The sequence below is a fragment of the Carlito syrichta genome, unplaced genomic scaffold (assembly GCF_000164805.1).
Source record: "Carlito syrichta isolate Samal-C Ts95f unplaced genomic scaffold, Tarsius_syrichta-2.0.1 Scaffold306319, whole genome shotgun sequence".
NCBI lineage: Eukaryota > Metazoa > Chordata > Mammalia > Primates > Tarsiidae > Carlito > Carlito syrichta.
In genome coordinates this window covers 348,929-366,875 of record NW_007250415.1, presented here as the reverse complement: position 1 = coordinate 366,875, position 17,947 = coordinate 348,929, and the positions used below count along the sequence as shown (strand labels likewise).

The 17,947-nt window shown below is 45.4% G+C and overlaps 1 protein-coding gene across 1 annotated transcript in view; it reads left to right on the top strand.

Annotated features, from left to right (window-relative positions):
- Positions 1–13,952, top strand: part of BRPF3 (bromodomain and PHD finger containing 3) — a 33,730-nt gene extending 19,778 nt beyond the window's left edge. Inside the window, exons 9-12 of the mRNA XM_008062998.2 lie at positions 1,598–1,695; positions 4,408–4,505; positions 10,105–10,259; positions 11,610–13,952. Of these exons, the coding sequence (XP_008061189.1) occupies positions 1,598–1,695; positions 4,408–4,505; positions 10,105–10,259; positions 11,610–11,793 (535 nt within the window). The 3' untranslated portion in view covers positions 11,794–13,952. The remainder of the gene's footprint in view (positions 1–1,597; positions 1,696–4,407; positions 4,506–10,104; positions 10,260–11,609) is intronic.
- The last annotated feature ends 3,995 nt before the right edge of the window (positions 13,953–17,947 follow it).

Below are 17,947 nucleotides of genomic sequence, written 5' to 3'. Positions count from 1 at the left end.
TTTATCTTTAGTGGTCACTTACTAGATAGTTTTGGTATTTCATCCTACTTTATTGAGCTCATTCTCAGAACATTAGTAGTTTGTAATACTTTCAGTAAGACGTTAAATTTTATTGCCCTTCATATGATGATAACACCTGCCATTTATTGAGCACATGCACTAATCCTCACAATAACACATAGGGAACACAAGCCTCAGAGATGTTAAATAACTTGTTCAAGGTTGCAGAAATCATGAGGAGAGCGGTTTGAACCCAGATAGACTGGCTCCAGAGTTTAATTTCTTAACCACTTTGCTGTACTCTTCTGTTATTTTGAAGATGTCTCCCCAGATTCATGATGTGAACATTGAGAGACTTTCCTAATAAAATTACTGGCACAGTACGTTTTGTATAAGACCTCAGAGTCTTTAGTCCTGTTGACAGATTTTTTTATAGGTAAGTGGGAACTGAATCCTAAATGTGAACTGAATATTTTTTGGTTTTTTTCCTCAAACAGCTTCTAATTTTGACTAGAAGAAAAACTACCAACTTAACTACTGGTTACTGAAGGATTATGATTCATTGGGTTTTGGTTCAGCAAAGTTTTCTCAGTATGGGGTTATTGTAAAGTCAGTTCTGACTCAGTAAAACAGGAGTACCCTACTCTCCAGCCAGTCCTACCTCTAGTTGCTTCTTATCCCACTAAGGGTTTCTCAAGCATTTCTACTTTTCTGCAGATTGTTGACCTATCTTTTAAGTATTTTTTAGTTGAAAAAATTACATAGCAGTAATATTTATTAAAGTTTGTATGGAAAAAAGCCCTAGCCACATTTTTGCCCAGAGGCTCCCAAGTGTGGTTGTACATTAGAATTGCATGGGGAGCTATTTAAAAATACAAATGCCTGGGTGAGCCTCAGTTATACCATTTCTCTGGTATTGCTTTTCTCATTTTTGCCTACTGCTTTCTAGTTGTTGATATATTTATATATGTTTTTTAATTTGTTTGCTGTAGCCATGAAAAAATAAATTGGTCTACTTTCTAGTTAAAAAAAATCCACCTCTCTCTATCCAAGAAAAACTTCACACATAAACCATTTGGAAGTGAGATGTAGGGTTTTTTTTTTTCCAATTTAAAAATGTCTTTTCTAATTAAGGATGTATGACATGCCCATTGTAGAAAATTTGGGAAAGAGGCAAATTTTTGTATCTCAAAAATAAATTGGTTTCTAAAGAAGAAGCAATGTGACAGAGTAAAGAATTCTGGGCAGATGTGAGATGGCCCCTCCTCTTGATAAGTCTACTTGGACTCTGGAAGGATTGACAAGTGACTGGGGTGACCTTTCCTCCAGATGAAGTCCACAGTTCCTGGGCAGGGAAATGGGCATCTCCTTCCAGATTTGGTCCTTCCATGCGGGTGAAATTGTTCCTCAAAGCCACGTGAGAACTTTTTAGTCAAAAATGTGTCATGGGTTATTGTTAGTTTTTAGGGGAAGGTAAGAAACCATCCTCCCTGAAAGTTTCTGCAGCTCTGCTTCTGTGAGAAAAAGGAGAAGGGGCGTGGGCATGTTCATTACTGAAATTGCTCATTTCACCCCTCTTTCCTTGGTCTGTGTGCAGCGATCTGACCCCCCCTAAACGCAGCCGTGGGAAGCCAGCCCTGTCTCGAGTGCCCTTTCTGGAAGGTGTGAATGGAGACTCTGACTACAGTGGCTCAGGTGAGGAGTGGTGTCCAGACTGAGCTGAGGCGGCAAGGCCTTCGAGGCCCTGGGCAGGGAGATGGCCCTCATTCCTAGGCTATTTGTACTTTTTATTTTTCAAATTCATCCTAAATTGGCATAGGCTATACATACCCATGGTAATAAAAATAAAAACGGTACAAAGGGTATATAATGAAAGCCAGCACTCCCCTTCCTGGAATACCCACTGTTAGCAGTTTCTTTTATGTCTTTCCAGAGGTAATCCATATATATACAAGCCAAAACATACATGCATATTTAAGAGAGTGAGTAGAGAAGCCTAATATGCACATGTTCCTCTAAACCATTCCTTTTTTCCAGTTAACATTTTCTGGAGATTGTTCTGTTGGTTGCCTAGTGTCTCGTTATATAGGAGTGCCATCATTTGCTTAGTCAGCCCTCTAAAAATGGACATTTAGATTGTTTTCACTTATTTATTAAATCAGTGCTACAGTAAGCAACCTTGTGCATAGATCATTCTATATCTATAGAAGTGGAATCGCTGAATTGAAAGAAGTGTGTGTTTGTAATTTTGGTGGGTATTGCTTGTCTGCATTTGCTAGAGTAATCAGTAATAGCCTGTATCACTGAGTCTCATGTATAACCTGTAGTTTTATGGGCCTTGTCTTCTTGGACCAAGGGAATAAAGGGCAGGGTAGGACCAAGAGGAAAGGTCTGGGGTGGTGCTCAGTTGGGGCAGGTACAGAGTGGGCTGTTTTCTGAGCCCACCCCGTCCATCCCTGCCATGGAGGGGTGTCCACTCTATGGATGCCCTGTCTTTGAAGTTTCTATCTAACACAAGGCTACAGGACTTCTCTTCCCCTTTTCTTTTCCCAGCTGCTTTGTTTTCCCTTAGCATCAGTTTCTTTCTCGTATGTGTGTTGATGAATGCATGTCTGTGTGTTTCATTGCTTTCTGTAACTGTCAATGCCCAGAAGGCAGGGCTCATGTCCAGATGAATTTGTACAGCATCTTACACAAAACCAGGAGTGGATTGGCATACTTTGTGCTTCTGGTGACATTTTATTCTTACTTTAAAAATTGCATACTTATTAAAATGATGCTAAAGGAAATTGGCCTCCCATAGTTCCATCACTGTAACACAATTGTCTTCATTTTTCTGTGTTGCCTTCTGTTTATTTTAGGCACATTCTTAACAAAATGCTAATCCAAAACACATGTACTTTTGTATTTTACTTTTCTCAGTGTTATCTCATACTTTTTTCATGTTGACACATAATCTTTATATATCTCATATTATTAGAACAATCTATCTAACAATCAATGTAGTATAATTTATTTAACCATTCTACTAGGCAGTTGGGTTGTTTACAACTTTTAACATTATACATAATTTAGTGAACCCATATTTTTGTTCAAAAATCCTTCTATTCATTTTAAAGTTACTTTTCTTAGAACAAATTACCAGGGAAGGAATTTACTGGAACAAGTGGTTCAAATTTTTCTTAATGGCTCTTGAGACATACTGCCAAATTACGTTCCGTGAGGATTGGATTGGTCTGCAATTTCATCAGCAGTATATGATTGCACCAGTTTCCACTCAGTCTGCCTCTTTAGTATTGAATTTTATCTTTTTAAAAATTATTGCTGTTGACTCAGTAGATACAAAATGGTACCTTATTTTTTTTAATACATCTAATAGTGCCTATTGTAGAAACTTTATATACTATTTTTCATTAGAAATATAGTTTCCGCTTTGTTAGATTTTGACCTTTTCCTTGGTAGAGTGTGGTCACCTCCCCTTTCCAGTTTAGAGATGTGGGAAGGAAAAGAGAGGTTCTTCTGTGTGTTCAGAAGCATCTATAAAGCACCCATTCACATGTGCTAGTGCACTGAGTGTAGGACAAAGTAAGATGAGATGTGATGCATGCCCCGGAGGACACCCAGAATAAGGTCCTGTCAAAAGCAGGCATATGAAAGCCTTGCAGACCTGCTTGGCTCTGCTGAGTGCTGTGCATCCAGGGACGTAGATGGCAAGGTGTGGCCCTGTCAGGAAAGAACTCACTTAGCAAGTGGTTCTACTGGGGTGTCCTTTCAAGCATCTTTCTCCATGAAGCCTCCGTCATGAGGACTCCCCACTCGGGAGGTCCAAAGACCAGTATATGGCATTTCCCAAGCTGGGATGTGAACCTTCTCCCTGAGGTCCTGGGGATGAAGCAGTTACATTTTTCCAGGGAAAGACATCTTAGGATTCTAGTTCAGAGGTCGGTAAACTATGGCCTGCTGCCTGTTTTTGTTTGGCCCATGAGCTAAGAATGGTTTTTATACTTGTAAATGTCTAAAAAGAAAATCAAAAGAAGAATGATATTTCATAATATGTAAAAATTACATGAAATTCAAATTTCAGTATCCAGAAAATAAGGTTTTATTGGGTCATAGCCACACTCATTTATTTATAGATTTGTGTGTAACTGCTTTCATGCTATAGCAGCAGAGTTAAATAGTTGCAGCAGACCATGTTACCCTGAAAGCTAAACCATTTACAGTTTGCCGACTCCTGATACAGGCTAAGAACATCTCCTTAGGAAAGGGTAGAGAAAAGGAAGGGTGGTGGGGATGTTACGGACTCATTTCTGGGCTGCCCCATTCAGATGGAGGCCACAGGCAGGCCTTCTGGGCACCATTCCAAGTCCCCTTTGGGCACTGTCTCCTCCCCTCCCCCACCCCCAGGCAGAAGCCTCCTGATGCCCTTTGAAGACCGCGGAGACCTGGAGCCCCTGGAGCTGGTGTGGGCCAAGTGCCGAGGCTACCCCTCCTACCCTGCCTTGGTGAGTCTGCCCCAGACGCCACCCTCCTACCTCCCCTGGATGGTTCTGGCCCCTGCCTTGCCTTGGGGGCTTATCTGATTGGATCAAGCCAGCAGAGTGTGGTGGGAGTCAGGGTGCCTTCAGCTGCAGAAGGGAAGAGGGTGTTTTACCCTAGCCTGAGTGTGTCAAGCGAGCAAGGCTCTCAGCTTGGGGCAGCTTAAAATAGGCTAAAAGTATACAGGCCAAGGCTAGGGCTTTTAGGGTTTTGGTAGCATTTATTTAGTTGCTTATGCATAAAAATAATAGTGCCTATTGTAGAGACTTTTAAAGCTATTAATAATGCTTGGATGTTTTATTAAACAGTTGTCACACTATGTCCTTGAAATACTGAGGAAGGTGTGGTTATTCCATTTGTCAGAAAGAAAACTGATGCTTCGTTACCAGTGGTCATCTAGCTAGTAAGTGTCAGGGATGGAATTTGAGCCCAGGACTTAAAATGGGTGATGTCAAAGCCTGTGTTTTGAGCCACTGAGTTCAAAATCATCCACAGTCCCGTCTCTTCAGGGATAGCTTGGTGTATATCCACTCAGCCTTTTTTAATGATGCATAAATATGCATATATATGAGACCATACTGTTTTAACCTCCCTCCACTTAATAGCATATCATGAACATGCACATCTTATGCCATTAAACATTCTTTGTCAACATCACTTTTAATGACTGCATCGTCTTCAGTTATATGCATGTACCATATTTTAATCCTTCCCTTATTGGTCATTTAGACCGTTTTGAATTTTTCACTATGATAAACAGTTGGCAATAAACTTCATGGTAGTTTTACCTTTGTGTACATCCATGATTGTTCCTCTACAGTGAATTCTTAGGTGTACCTTCTTGGGACAAAGTCTATACAAAATTCTGATACAGGTTGCCAGAAGTTAGTTTTGGTTTATACTCCCACCAGCAGTAGCTAAAATTTACATTTCTTTCACAGTAACAGTAACTAAAAATTTTGTTTTTTACCATCTTGATTGTTATTTCCTAGATCTCTTTCTCAGTTGGGGAGGTAATGTCCACCTGGTTCTGTAAGATACCACTGATAATAAACCTTTGGGGCATGTCAGAATCATGGAGCAGGAGTGATTTATTTTTTTTGAGCAATATGAATGCTGAGTCAGCTCCACCCTAGCACCACCAAATTAGACTCTCTGAGGTCAGATGCAGGCATGAATATTTTTTTAAAAACGTCCTGGATGATCTGTACCCAGGGTTGGGCGACACCTTGCCAGCTTTTTACATGCATGACTGTATATCTTTCATATACAGAGCACTTTCTTTTCTTTTTTGTTTTTTTTTTTGAGTTGAAGTCTCACTCTGTCACCCAGACTGGAGTGCAGTGGCCGCTCCCGGCCACCGCAGCCTCAACCTGCTGGGCTCTGGCGATCCTTCCGCCTCAGCCTTCCAAGTAGCGGGAATTACAGGCACGTGCTACCATGCCCGGCTGATTTTTTTATTTATTGTAGAGATGAGGTCTCGCTGCCCAGGCAGGTCTCGAACCCGCGGGCTCAGGCAATCCACTCACCTCAGCCTCCCAAAGGCACGGGATTACAGGCTGAGCCACCGAGCCCGGCTTACAGAGCACTTTCATATCTATGACTCTTTCAAGCCTCATAGCAGCCTCTTGAAATAAAGAGGACTTTTCACCATTTTAGAGGCTGAAGGAGGGGATGAGAGAGACAAATAGGGCAAGAATTCTGATCCTGTTTGGTCAGATAAGGAAAAATAGCTCAAAGAGGTTCTGTAATTTGCTGGAGCCATACTGAATCCACATTACCTACATTACTCACTCCTTAGCAGTGGCAGGATTGGAAAATCCACACTGTGATCTAGCAGCTGAAGAGCTAGGGCCTGGGGCTGCCCCTCTTCACAAGGCTGTGTGCCCTGCCAGCAGTAAAACTTAACTTAGTCATTAGAGATATAATTAAGCTGTACAGGTTTGGGTTTTTTTTTTTTTTTTTTAACTTCATCATGCAAAGAAGCCAGTCTAAAACTAATCTTTCTTAAAGAATTATCTTCTTAAGCATACATTTTCTCTCATGATTAAGGAAATTCAACCACCACCTGAACACAACCTGTGTTGTTTGTTTGTTTGTTTGTTTATTTGTTTTGAGTCAGAGTCTCTTGGCTAGACTGGAGTGTCATGACATGCTCAGGCTACTGCAGCGTCAACCTGCTGGGTTTAGGCAATCCTTCCATCTCAGCCTTCCAAATAGGTGGAACTACAGGCATGTGCTACCATGCCTGGCTAATTTTTTGATTTATTGTAGAGATGAGGTCTTCCCAGGCTGGTCTTGAACTCCTGGGCTCAGGCAGTCCTCTTGCCTCCACCTCCCAAAGTGCTGGGATTACAGGCATGAGTCACCACACCCGGCTACAACCTGTGTTTTTATTTTGGTTATGCTCTCCCAGGCTTTTTCCTATGTGCACTTCAGTATGTGTCTATATCCATAGTGAATATACAATCTTTACTTTTTGTTGACTCTTGTCTTTTAGACAACTTTTTTTTTTTTTTGCAAGAAGTTTTGGAAAGATAGAGGAAAAAACAACAGCACAAACCCCATCATTCTAACATGTTGACTCCAAGCATTTTGTATCATTTCTTCTATTTATTGTTCACATATTCTAGTTGTAATAATAGTGTGTTTACACATTTATTATGTTAAAATTTATCACAAGCTGTATTGCCATGTTGTCTTACATCTGCATAACATTCATTGAGTGAATGGACCATTGTTTATTATTTTGGAACACAAAAGCTCTCCTCAGACAGCAGACTTAGGCACCTTGCTTTTGCCCTCAGGGCAAATTTTTTACAAACACCCTAGGTTCTGAGGCAGAAACCAGAGGCCTTAGTCAAGAGGAAACAGATCAGGGCTGCCACTGCCTGCCAGCCTGAGAGCTGGAAAAATCCTACCTGTGGGTGGCCGTGGGGCTGAGTGCATCCAGCATCTTGGGGTCCCTTTAGCCTGGCAGCAAGGGGCCTGACCATCTATACATCTGCAGCTGCCACTATGGAATTCAGTCAGAACAGCCTGTTTGGCTATATAGAGGACCTGTAGGAGCTCGCTATCATCAAGAGGCCTGTCCATTACAGCCTCAAGACACGAGAAGAAATAGAAAGATTGACAGCTGATGAAGACCTCAGTAATATTGAAAGGGCTGTTTATCTGCTCAGTGCTGGTCAAGATATCCAGTGAACAAGTATGATTGCAAATCTCCCATTTTTAATGTGACGGAATCCTGCTAAGACACTTCAGAGAGTCTTGCCAAAAGAATCATGAGGAATCACACTTATTTATCCAGAGAGTTTGGATGTCACATATGTTTGTTCAGAGGGTGTGACTCTGTGGAGGAGAACATTTACTGTGGACAGTCCTAGATGTTGAAGTCAGCACAAGAGAAGATAAGACTTGAGGATTTTTCCAAAATTAAATGCAAAATAGTTGGGGTGAATGTTGCTGCGGGAGTCAAGGCTAAGTAATACAGTAAGAGGATATGAAGTTAGAGAGCTTCTCATGTTCTTTTACATAAAGTTTGCATAAGTACAGAACCCAGGACCTTAATGACTTTAAGAGGGGGCAGAATTGCATCTCTTGGAACTTAAAACAACAAGCTCATGTGAACTGGAACGTACATTATGGCCCTCACAATTTATTTTAATATTTCTTTGCAAAGTCCTTTCTATTTCTAAATAAAATCTGTGCCTTCTGGAAAAAAAAAAAAGGAAACAGATCAGAGTAGCACTGCTGTCTCTTTTGGTAATGAAGGAAGCTTAGGAGGGCTTGTATGGTAGCTCTCATTAAGACCCCTAGCTTCAATCCCAGGAGGGACAGACAGGCTGAGAGATAAAAGGGGTGGGGTAGGGGTGGTTCTTCCTTAGAGTCAACTCCTAGCCAGAACACCTGCTTGCAGCTGCTCATCTGGAGAGAAATGTAGGGAACCTGGCAGATACCCAAAGGTAAATAATGAGAGCATTTTATTATGAGAAGGAGCCCACTGGGACAGGGTATAGGAATTAAGATTGCTCCATCTCTGGAGAAGGCTGCTTCCCCAGTAAGTTTCCAAGTCTCTCTGGCCTTTGTGCACTGATATATTAGCATCCGATCCGGAAGCAGGGACTGTGTAGGAGGCAGTGGGCTGCAGAGGCCCAAGCCTCGTCCATGTGTCTCATTCTAGTCCCAGCATACTCTTGTGCTTGGCATTTTCCTCTGTCAGCTAATCAGCAAATACCTGTCAGCAGACTTCTCAGCGTCAGCAAGAGATTGAAATGAGATGGTGTGAATAATTAGGAGCTTTGGAAATGTTGAAAACGCTTCATAGACCTGGGTAATTATTATTATTTAGAGATGAGGTCTTGCTATGTTACCCAAGCTGGTCTTGAACCCCTGGTCTCAAGCGATCCTCCTGCCTTGGCTTCCCAAAGTGCTGGGATTACAGGGGTGAGCCACCACATCAGGCCAAGACCTAGAGGATTATTGTTGTTTGAAGCCACTAGGCATTTTGCTGAGCACCTGCTCTGAACTGGGCAGGGTGGGGCTGGATATCAGAATTGAACCTGAATGAGAGGGGCTCAGCTACTGCCCTTAGGAGCTTTCCCTTTCAAGGATTAATGCTTCCCGTGGCCCTTGTTTCCAACCACATCATTCCCCCTTTCCATCGACCCTTTAAGTGCTATACACTTATCTTACCATGGAATGTCACAGACAAATCTGGTCCACACGTCAGGATGTACCAGGGGCCCCATAGAAAGAACCAAAGGGGCAACCCTCGTGATGCAGAACCTTCTTCATAGCCAAGGTACCCAAGGAAGGTTCCTGAACATTCGTGGTGAATCATAAGTTCTAAAGAGAAATTTATAGGAAAAAAAAAATAACCTCCACTTTTCTCCCCTAAAGGACATTGGGAGGAAGGGGGTTTGTCTGTCTGCCCTGGATATCAAAGATATCTCAGCCGGGCTCGGTGGCTCAGCCTGTAATCCTGCGCCTTTGGGAGGCTGAGGTGAGTGGATTGCCTGAGCCCACGGGTTCGAGACCCGCCTGGGCAACGAGACCTCATCTCTACAATAAATCAAAAAATCAGCCGGGTGTGTTAGCGCATGCCTGTAATTCCGGCTACTTGGAAGGCTGAGGCGGAAGGATCGCCAGAGCCCAGTAGGTCGAGGCTGCGGTGGCCAGGAGCGGCCACTGCACTCCAGTCTGGGCGACAGAGTGAGACTCCAACTCAAAAAAAAAGATATCTCACTCAGGCCCGACACTCCCCACATTGGCTTCCCACTATTGTTTCAGCCTGATAGTCCATGGAAGAAGTTCCCTCTCAGAAGGACTGGTTGGACAGGACCAGGAGATTAGGACAGTGAACTGGAGAAAGAAAGAATTTTCATTTTGGGGCTCTGGGGGGTGAGTCACAAAAGAGGCTAGCCTCTCCGTCTCTTGGTCGTGGGCAGGGCTAAGCCCTTGCTTGGCTTTGGTGTGTGGTACTTCAGCAGTTGGTCCTGTGGCAGGAGGCCCTGCTCACCCTGTACTCTCCTACTAAGTGCCCATCTTCCATTCTGCCTCTAGATCATCGATCCCAAGATGCCCCGGGAGGGCCTCCTGCACAATGGCGTTCCCATCCCTGTCCCCCCGCTGGACGTGCTGAAACTGGGAGAGCAGAAACAGGCAGAGGCTGGAGAGAAGCTCTTCCTTGTCCTCTTCTTTGACAACAAGCGCACCTGGTTAGTGAGGGCTGTTGTGGGGGCAATGAGGATATGCGGGGGCTGTGCCAGTGCTTCTGTGTTAATGAGGTACACAGAAGGTCCATGGATGCAGTCACCTTGGGACTCTGCCCAAGTGAAGGAGGAGGCATTACCTGCCCCCAACTGGCCCACACTTGCTGTGTTAGTAGTAACTTAGTGTTACTAATAACACTAATTAATAGTAACTGAGAGGTGTTACATGTCGGATTTCCTGGGGAACACTCTGAAATGGAGATTTACATCAGGAGTCTTACTGGGGAGGGTGATGAGGGTGAATGATGCATCACCGGGCGGCAGTTGAACTGTGGTGTGCTTGCAACAGAGGCCTCAGCTCATCCTCTGGGGAGATCTGAAGCCACGTGGCTTGGTAGAGATGTCTGGAATTGGAGTTGTGCATTTGTACTGCTGCACCAACTAGTCATTGAATACCACTGCCCTGGGGGAGAGGCTTGACCTTGGGCCAGGCAGCCTCCTTGGTAAAGGGTGACTCCTGGAGAGGGACTCAGCTGAGAGCCTGTCCCTGACAGCACTCCCTATAGCTGTGGGGAAGTGTATCTCAATCCCGAGGGGGCTCTGGTTTCCACTACAAGGGCCTTGCTCACTCGTGGTTTACAACATCTGAAGGTTTCTCTGAGCACCAGCAGGAAAGTGCTTTCACCTCTGCTTCTACAGAATGAGGAGGTAGGACTAGCTAGTAAAAATAGTAACAACTGCTACGTACCTGATCTCATTTAATCCTCGTTTAAATCTTCATTAATCCCCTCCAAGTGCATTTTGCAGATGAGGAAGCTGAGGCTCAGAACGCCAAGACCTCATAGCCAGAACTGGAGTACAAACCCAAGATCTTGCTCCAGAGGCTGTGCTCTTAGCCCACGTTAGATTCACTGGGAAGCTTTAACACACACAAGGTGCAGGTCCTGCCAGAGATGTGTACGTTAGTTCCTGGCATCTGCTGTCTTTCTAGCCATAGCTCCCTAATTTCACAAGGCGGGGTGAAACTCAGAGCCCTCCAGAGTGACTCAGCCAATCCCAGAGTGCAGCATATGGATCTCTCTCAGCTCATGGGCCATAACAACCCTCTAAGCAGAGTGATGGCACAGTGAAGGACCTAGCTGCAAAATGGGTCCCTTGCCATCCCTCTGCCCTTGCACACCCTGCTTGCTGCCTTGACCTGTCAGGTTCTTCTTTGCCTCCTGCATGGAGTGTCCCAATCTACCTCTCTCTGTCCTGTCCTCTTCCTGTAGTCTTGCTGGTCCTAGGCTGGTGGGCCCAGAGGAGGCCCTTGTGGGACCTGTCACAGCCCAGGCTTTTACTGTGTTTGCATTTCAGGCAGTGGCTTCCAAGGGACAAAGTCTTGCCCCTGGGTGTGGAAGACACCGTGGACAAGCTCAAAATGCTGGAAGGCCGCAAGACTAGCATCCGCAAGTCAGTGCAGGTGGCCTACGACCGTGCAATGATCCACCTAAGCCGGGTCCGGGGGCCCCACTCCTTCGTCACCTCCAGCTACCTGTAAGGGCGGGGCTGGGCCTGCACCTGCATGCCCTGCCTCCGTCCAATGGGGCACAGAGAAGCCTCTTCTGCCCCTGCCAGATGTATGGTTGGCAGCTTCCCTTCTCATGGCAGGCCAGGGACTGGGCTGTGTCCCCACCAAGGGCAAGGCCCCAGATTTGACCAATTGCATGGTTCCCCTGGCTGGCCTACTGTGTGCCAAAAACTCCCACCCAACGTCCCTCAGGGGATATTCCACTGAAGAACCAGTTAGAAGTAGAAACAGCTGTGGGGCTTGGGCCCAGCCACAGCAATGGACCTGGACTGCCTGGCCCCTCCATCCCACTCCCACTAACTACACCTCAGGGCGGGTGAGGTTCTGACACTGATCCCAGAGATGCTGTGGGTATGCCAGGGTCCCAAGGGGAATCTCCCCAAGATCATCCTCTCTCCCCCTCGTCACCCATTCTCACACCTTTTCCCTGTCCCATCTTTGTACCCATGCTCAGTCTCACCTTCTCTTTCCCATGTTCCTTCTCTTACTTTTTCTCTTGTGCCAAACTGACAGGAACCATCACCACACTGGTCTTTTTCTTTAATGTCTCATTCCCCTTGAGGCCAGCTGCTGTTCCAGGTGGGTGTCTCCACCAGGCTCCTCAGGGCCCAGATAGAGGCCAACCCAGCACGAGGTGACCCCTCCTCCAGAGCACCTCCCCATGCCTGCAGACCTTCCTTTCTTCTGTCGACACAACTGAGGCCCAGCCGTGCTCATGTGCCCCCTGGACCAAGGCGTGACCCCTCCTTCCTTTTCCCTGTACTGCAGGTGGTGGGTTCCTGTCAGCAGGCTAGGCTGGGTGTGTAAGTGTTCATCTGTCGTCCTGGATGATGAGGATGATTGAGGTGGCGCCGTGCCCTTCCACTGGACCTCTCCCTCTCCTCCCCTCCGCTCCCCTTCCCTTCCTTCTCCCCTTCCCTTCCTTCTCCCCTTCACTTCTTGAGAACTTTTTCGGCATCTGCAATCTTAAGCCTCACTGCCACTACCTGGACGGCACGATGCCTGCCCGACACCTTCCTGGCCTGCACCCTGTCCTGCCCTGCCGCTTCCACTCCCAACTCCAGGGAATGCAACACTTTTATTTCAAACCTTCCATCTCCTTCCCTCTTTTCAACCCTCTCCCCACCTTCACCTTCTCAAAAATGGAAGGGAAAAAAAACTGTGAATGGGGAATGTTGACTGACAAGCCAACACAACTTTCAGAGACTTCAGTGTCTATTCTCTGGATGTTTCTTTTCACCTCCTAAGCACCAAAGTTGCAGGGCCAGGTTGCAGGCCACTGATCGCCATGTTGATTTTTAACCTAATGTTCTTCTTAATTGCTTTAAATTTTTCATAGGGGAGTTTTGGGCAAAGTCACTGGGGAGATCACTGCCATTTTTACACACTTGACTTTTTAAAACTACAACCAACCAACCACCACAACTTCTTATACATTTGGGACACGAGCCAGAGTTTAAAAGGGAACCAACAAAACACTATAACTTAAAGGATGGGGTTTTAGATTTTGTACAATAATAAAAACAATACAGCATATGGCTAGGGAAGGACATGGTGTATATAATTGTAAAATACTGTTCTAAATTATTCAGGCCTATAGTTTCCATGATTGGAGTCCTCCATTTGTGGCCACACAGTGTGGTTTATTTAAAGGAGCCAATGCTTCCCCTCTCCCCGGGTAGTTGGTCAGCTGTGGACTCTGTGACCTTCGTCTAAACCTGTGTTGTAAGATCTTGGGGCTTTCTCCCTCTCTCTTTCTATGTCTGTCTCTTTCTTCCCCCAACACTTTCTTCTTAGTCTCTCTATTTTTCAGTCTCTGAATCTTCCAGTCTCTCTGAGTCTCATTTTTTAAAATGCTCTTTAGGAACGGGAAACGGCTCAGATCCTGCTGTGGCATGGGGCCTACGTGTCTCTGTCGCGTCTGCTGTGAAGCACATGATGCTCTATTTATTGTAGAAAGTGACTTTATTTGCTTTCTAGAATTGTTTATAACAGATGGTATAAGAGAGGTAATAAACAGAGAAAAATCTATGCTTGTAAAGAATACAAAAGTTAAATTTACCTACTATAATATGACTGTCTGAAACTTATTTTCTCTCTGAGAAATAAATGTTCTAATCAATGGGCAGCAGTTGCCGTGCTGTGTTTGATGCAATCAGTAGGGGGATTGTCTGGAGCTGTGGACAAGGACCCTCGCCTATCATCCCAGCAATTTGGGAGGCAGGAGATTTGCTTGAGGCCAGGAGTTTGAGAACATCCTGGCAACATAGCAAGATTGCATCTCCAAAAAAATTTGCCAAGCATGGTAGCATGCGCCTCTAGTCTCACCTACTCGAAGCTAAGGCAGGAGGATCACTAGAGCCCAGGAGTTCAAGCCTACAGTGATCTGTGATCAAGCCACTGCATTCTTTCCCTGTGGCCATGTTCCTTTAGTATCTGCTCCTTACTCAGTGGGAGAAGTGGCCCTGTGGGTGTCTCTGACACCTGCTTACCAACCTTGCCGAGGACAAGACTCTAGAATGCTCATGCCCCCTTTGCCATTGCTGCTTCTCCCATTCTACGGAAGGGTAGCTAGGACACGGGAACATGAGCCTCGCTCCCCTTAAAGCTGGAAGGGATCCTTGAGCCTGCCTGGTCTTCATCTTACAAGGAAACAGACTGGCAAGATTAAAAGACTTGAGCAAGGGCAGCCAACTAAGAAATGGTGGCAGAATCGTGGAATTAGGATGTGGCCACAACTTTTCTCCTGGGTGCCACAGCATTTCAAGACTCTGCTGACCTGTTCTGTACTGCATTCCCCTCTCCATCATTTCTGGGAAGGGACATCTTGAAGAGCAGAAGCAGAGGGAGAACTCCCAGGGACATACTTCTCATTGTTGGTCATAGAACAGCTTTTCCCCTGTCCCCTCCTCTGCCCCATTCTGATCCTTCTGGGCTCCTGTGCTTGCCTCAGTGTGACTGAGGACACGGGTCTCCTGATCACCTCCTCCACAGGACCTTTGACAGTCCTGTCACTGAATTCCCTAAAGTACAGTTGGGTATAACATTGACAAAATACCACCAATGTGTTGATAATCCTTGTATTATGTGTTGGGGTACAAAGATACACACCTCGGTCCCAAGACATTTGCAACCTGACTTATACATCTCGCACAGCTCTGATGGACGCCAGTGTGATGGTCCCAGACGTGTGGAGGGATTTGGGAGAGAACACGTGATGTTTGGTTAGGGAATAATGAAAGCTTTTAGAAGTTAAATCAAGCCTTGAAAAATTAAATAAGAAAGTCCTTATTTATAAGTTACAGTTTTAATTACAAAGGCAATTGCAAAATATTTAGAGTGAAATTCCAAGCTCACCCTGCATGACATTGTGGAAATAAAGTAAAAATGGACAGATTTTAGCAGGCAAAGCTAAAAAGAGGAAACAGAGTCATGACTCAGGGAGGTACTGTGCATGTTCCAACTCCAGTGAGTAGCTGACACCCCGTGAGACTGGAAGCCATTGAGGTGGTGAGGCAGTGTGTCTGACTAAGCTCTGTCACTCATGAGCTGTGTGACTTTGAGTCTCTGAGAACTCCGAAACCAGGACAGGGCATTCACTGCTTCATAGTAATTGGCTACATCCGTTGAAGGATTGAAGTGGGGAAGAGACTTGACCGGAGTTTTGCAATTGGCTGGAGGGATCAGCTGTGGGTTTTGAGAGGAGGAAGAATGTAGTTGTGATGAGTTTGTGTTGTCCACGGGACATCTGAGAAATACTTCCAGTAAGTAAGTGGAAGTTGGGTCTGGAGTTCAAGAGAAAGTGGGAGCAGATGACGGAAATGTGGGACACTGGAGCCTATCTGGGCAGTTAGAAGAACAGCCAAGGAGAGAGAAGAGGGCAAAGGACAGACCTGAGGAAAGCCTCTTAACGTTTGGAGTCGGGTTGGGGGGGGTGGAGACCTCACCTTTGGAGGGGCCTGGTCTCCAGGAGGGCTTCACGGGGAATGTTGATCCTTAAGCATGATCTGGGCCACTGGCTCAACCCACAGATGGAGCAGGGAGAGGCAGGTCAGATGTGCTCAGACCTATTATTCAGAGCCCACAATGTGGGCAAAAGTGCCTTTAATGCATTTTATCAATGTTGTGATAAAACTTCATGGGCCCGGCTGGGCACGCACGGTATAAGTGGCTCACACCTGTAATCCCAGCACTTGGGGAGGCCAAGGTCGAAGAACTGCTTTGAGCCCAGGAGCTAGAAACCAGCCTGGGCAACATAGTGAGATCTCATTTCTACAAAAACAAGTCAAAAACGAACTGAGCATGGTGGCATGTACCTGTAGTCCAGCTACTGGGGAGGCTGAGGTGGAAGAATCACTTGAGCCCAGAAAGTTGAGGCTGCAGAGAGCTGGGATCGCACCACTGCACTTCAGCCTGGGCAAATGAGTGAGACCCTGTTTCTAATAATAATAAATAATATAAATATAAAATTAATGGACCCAAATCTAACATGATATTATGATATTGGAGTGTGTGGTGGGGATGCTCTGACTTAGAATAGAGAATCCTATTTTTCTAATGATTTTAAAAATACCATTCAAAGCATTTGCCAAAAACCCAGCTCAGCTTGGCTACTCTCACTCATGTATTAGATGCCATTACCACCTGAGTGGGAATATATATACATTATATATGTCTGTGTGTGTGTGTGTGTGTGTGTGTGTGTGTATGAATGTGTACACACACACAGCCAATAAGTGACAGGGCTTAACCAGACACACTGCCTCGCCACCTCAATGGCTTCTAGTCTTATGGGGTGTCAACTAGTCCCTGGAGTTGGAACATGCACAGTACTTCCCTGAGCCATGACTCTGCTTCCTCTTTTCAGCCTTGCCTGCTAAAATCTGTCCATTTTTCCTTTATTTCCAAAATGTCATATAGGGTGAGCTTGGAATTTCACTCTAAATATTTTGCAATTACCTTTGTAATTCAAAACGTGACTGACAAGTAAAGACTTTCTTCTATATCTATACATATATGCGGCCGACAGGTGATTTCTTTGACATCCATCCCTTCACCCCTCTCCCTTTCTTTGTCCTTTCCCCCCTCTCTCCTCCCCATTGTCCATTGTTCCATTCTCTATGTCTTTGCAGATCCTTAGTTGCAATCCTGAGGTGGAGTCTCACTCTTGTCACCCAAGCTGGAGTGCAGTGGCACGCTCACAGCCACCGCAGCCTTGACCTGCTGGACTTAGGCGATCCTTCCGCCTTAGCCTTCCAAGTAGGTGGAACTACAGACACACACCCCCACACTCGGCTAGATTCTGTGATTTATTGTAGAGATGAGGTCTCACCAAGTTGCCCAGGCTGGTCCCTAACCCCCGGGCTCAGGCAATCCTCTTGCCTTAGTCTCCCAAAGTACTGGGATTACTGACTGAGCCACTGCACGCGGCCAATTTTCATATTCTTAAGAAAACCAGGACTCACGGGCTATAGGGAGTAGAAAAAGCTAATTGTCTGCAAATTTCATAAGGGTCATGGTACTATTTCCAAGCACATCATGTCCTTCGCTTAACACCTATAAGACTGGCTGGAAGTGGCTGGTTTCAGTTTAACTCCTGAAGCCATGTCCGTGTCCCTTCCCCTTCCTTTCTGCTTTTGTATTGGCCCCTTTTGGGGATACAGAGACTATATTGGGAGTGCAATGTTGAGGGTTCACCTCTTCCCTCCTGCTTCACAGTCTGGAAAGACACCTGAGGGGATTCTATCTAAGCGGATCATGAAAGATTATACAATTTATTTTTTCTATCTAATTTGGGAAAAATTTTTTAAGTGCAAGGGAGAAAATAAGAACTATCCTTATTCCAGCTACCCAGAAACAACCATTTCCACTATTTTAATGTAATTCCTCATAGTCTAGGTAGTGCATGTATTTTAATTTTGGGGGCTGGGCACAGTGTCTCACGCCTGTAATCATAGCACTTTGGGAGGCTGAGGCGAGAGGATTACTTGAGCCCAGGAGATTGAGGCTGTTGTGAGCAGCCTGGGCAACATAGGGAAACCTTGTCTCTTCCAAGAAAAAAAAAGAAAACTAGCCAGGCATGGTGGCGTGTACCTATAGTCCCAGGTAGTTGGGAGGCTGAGAC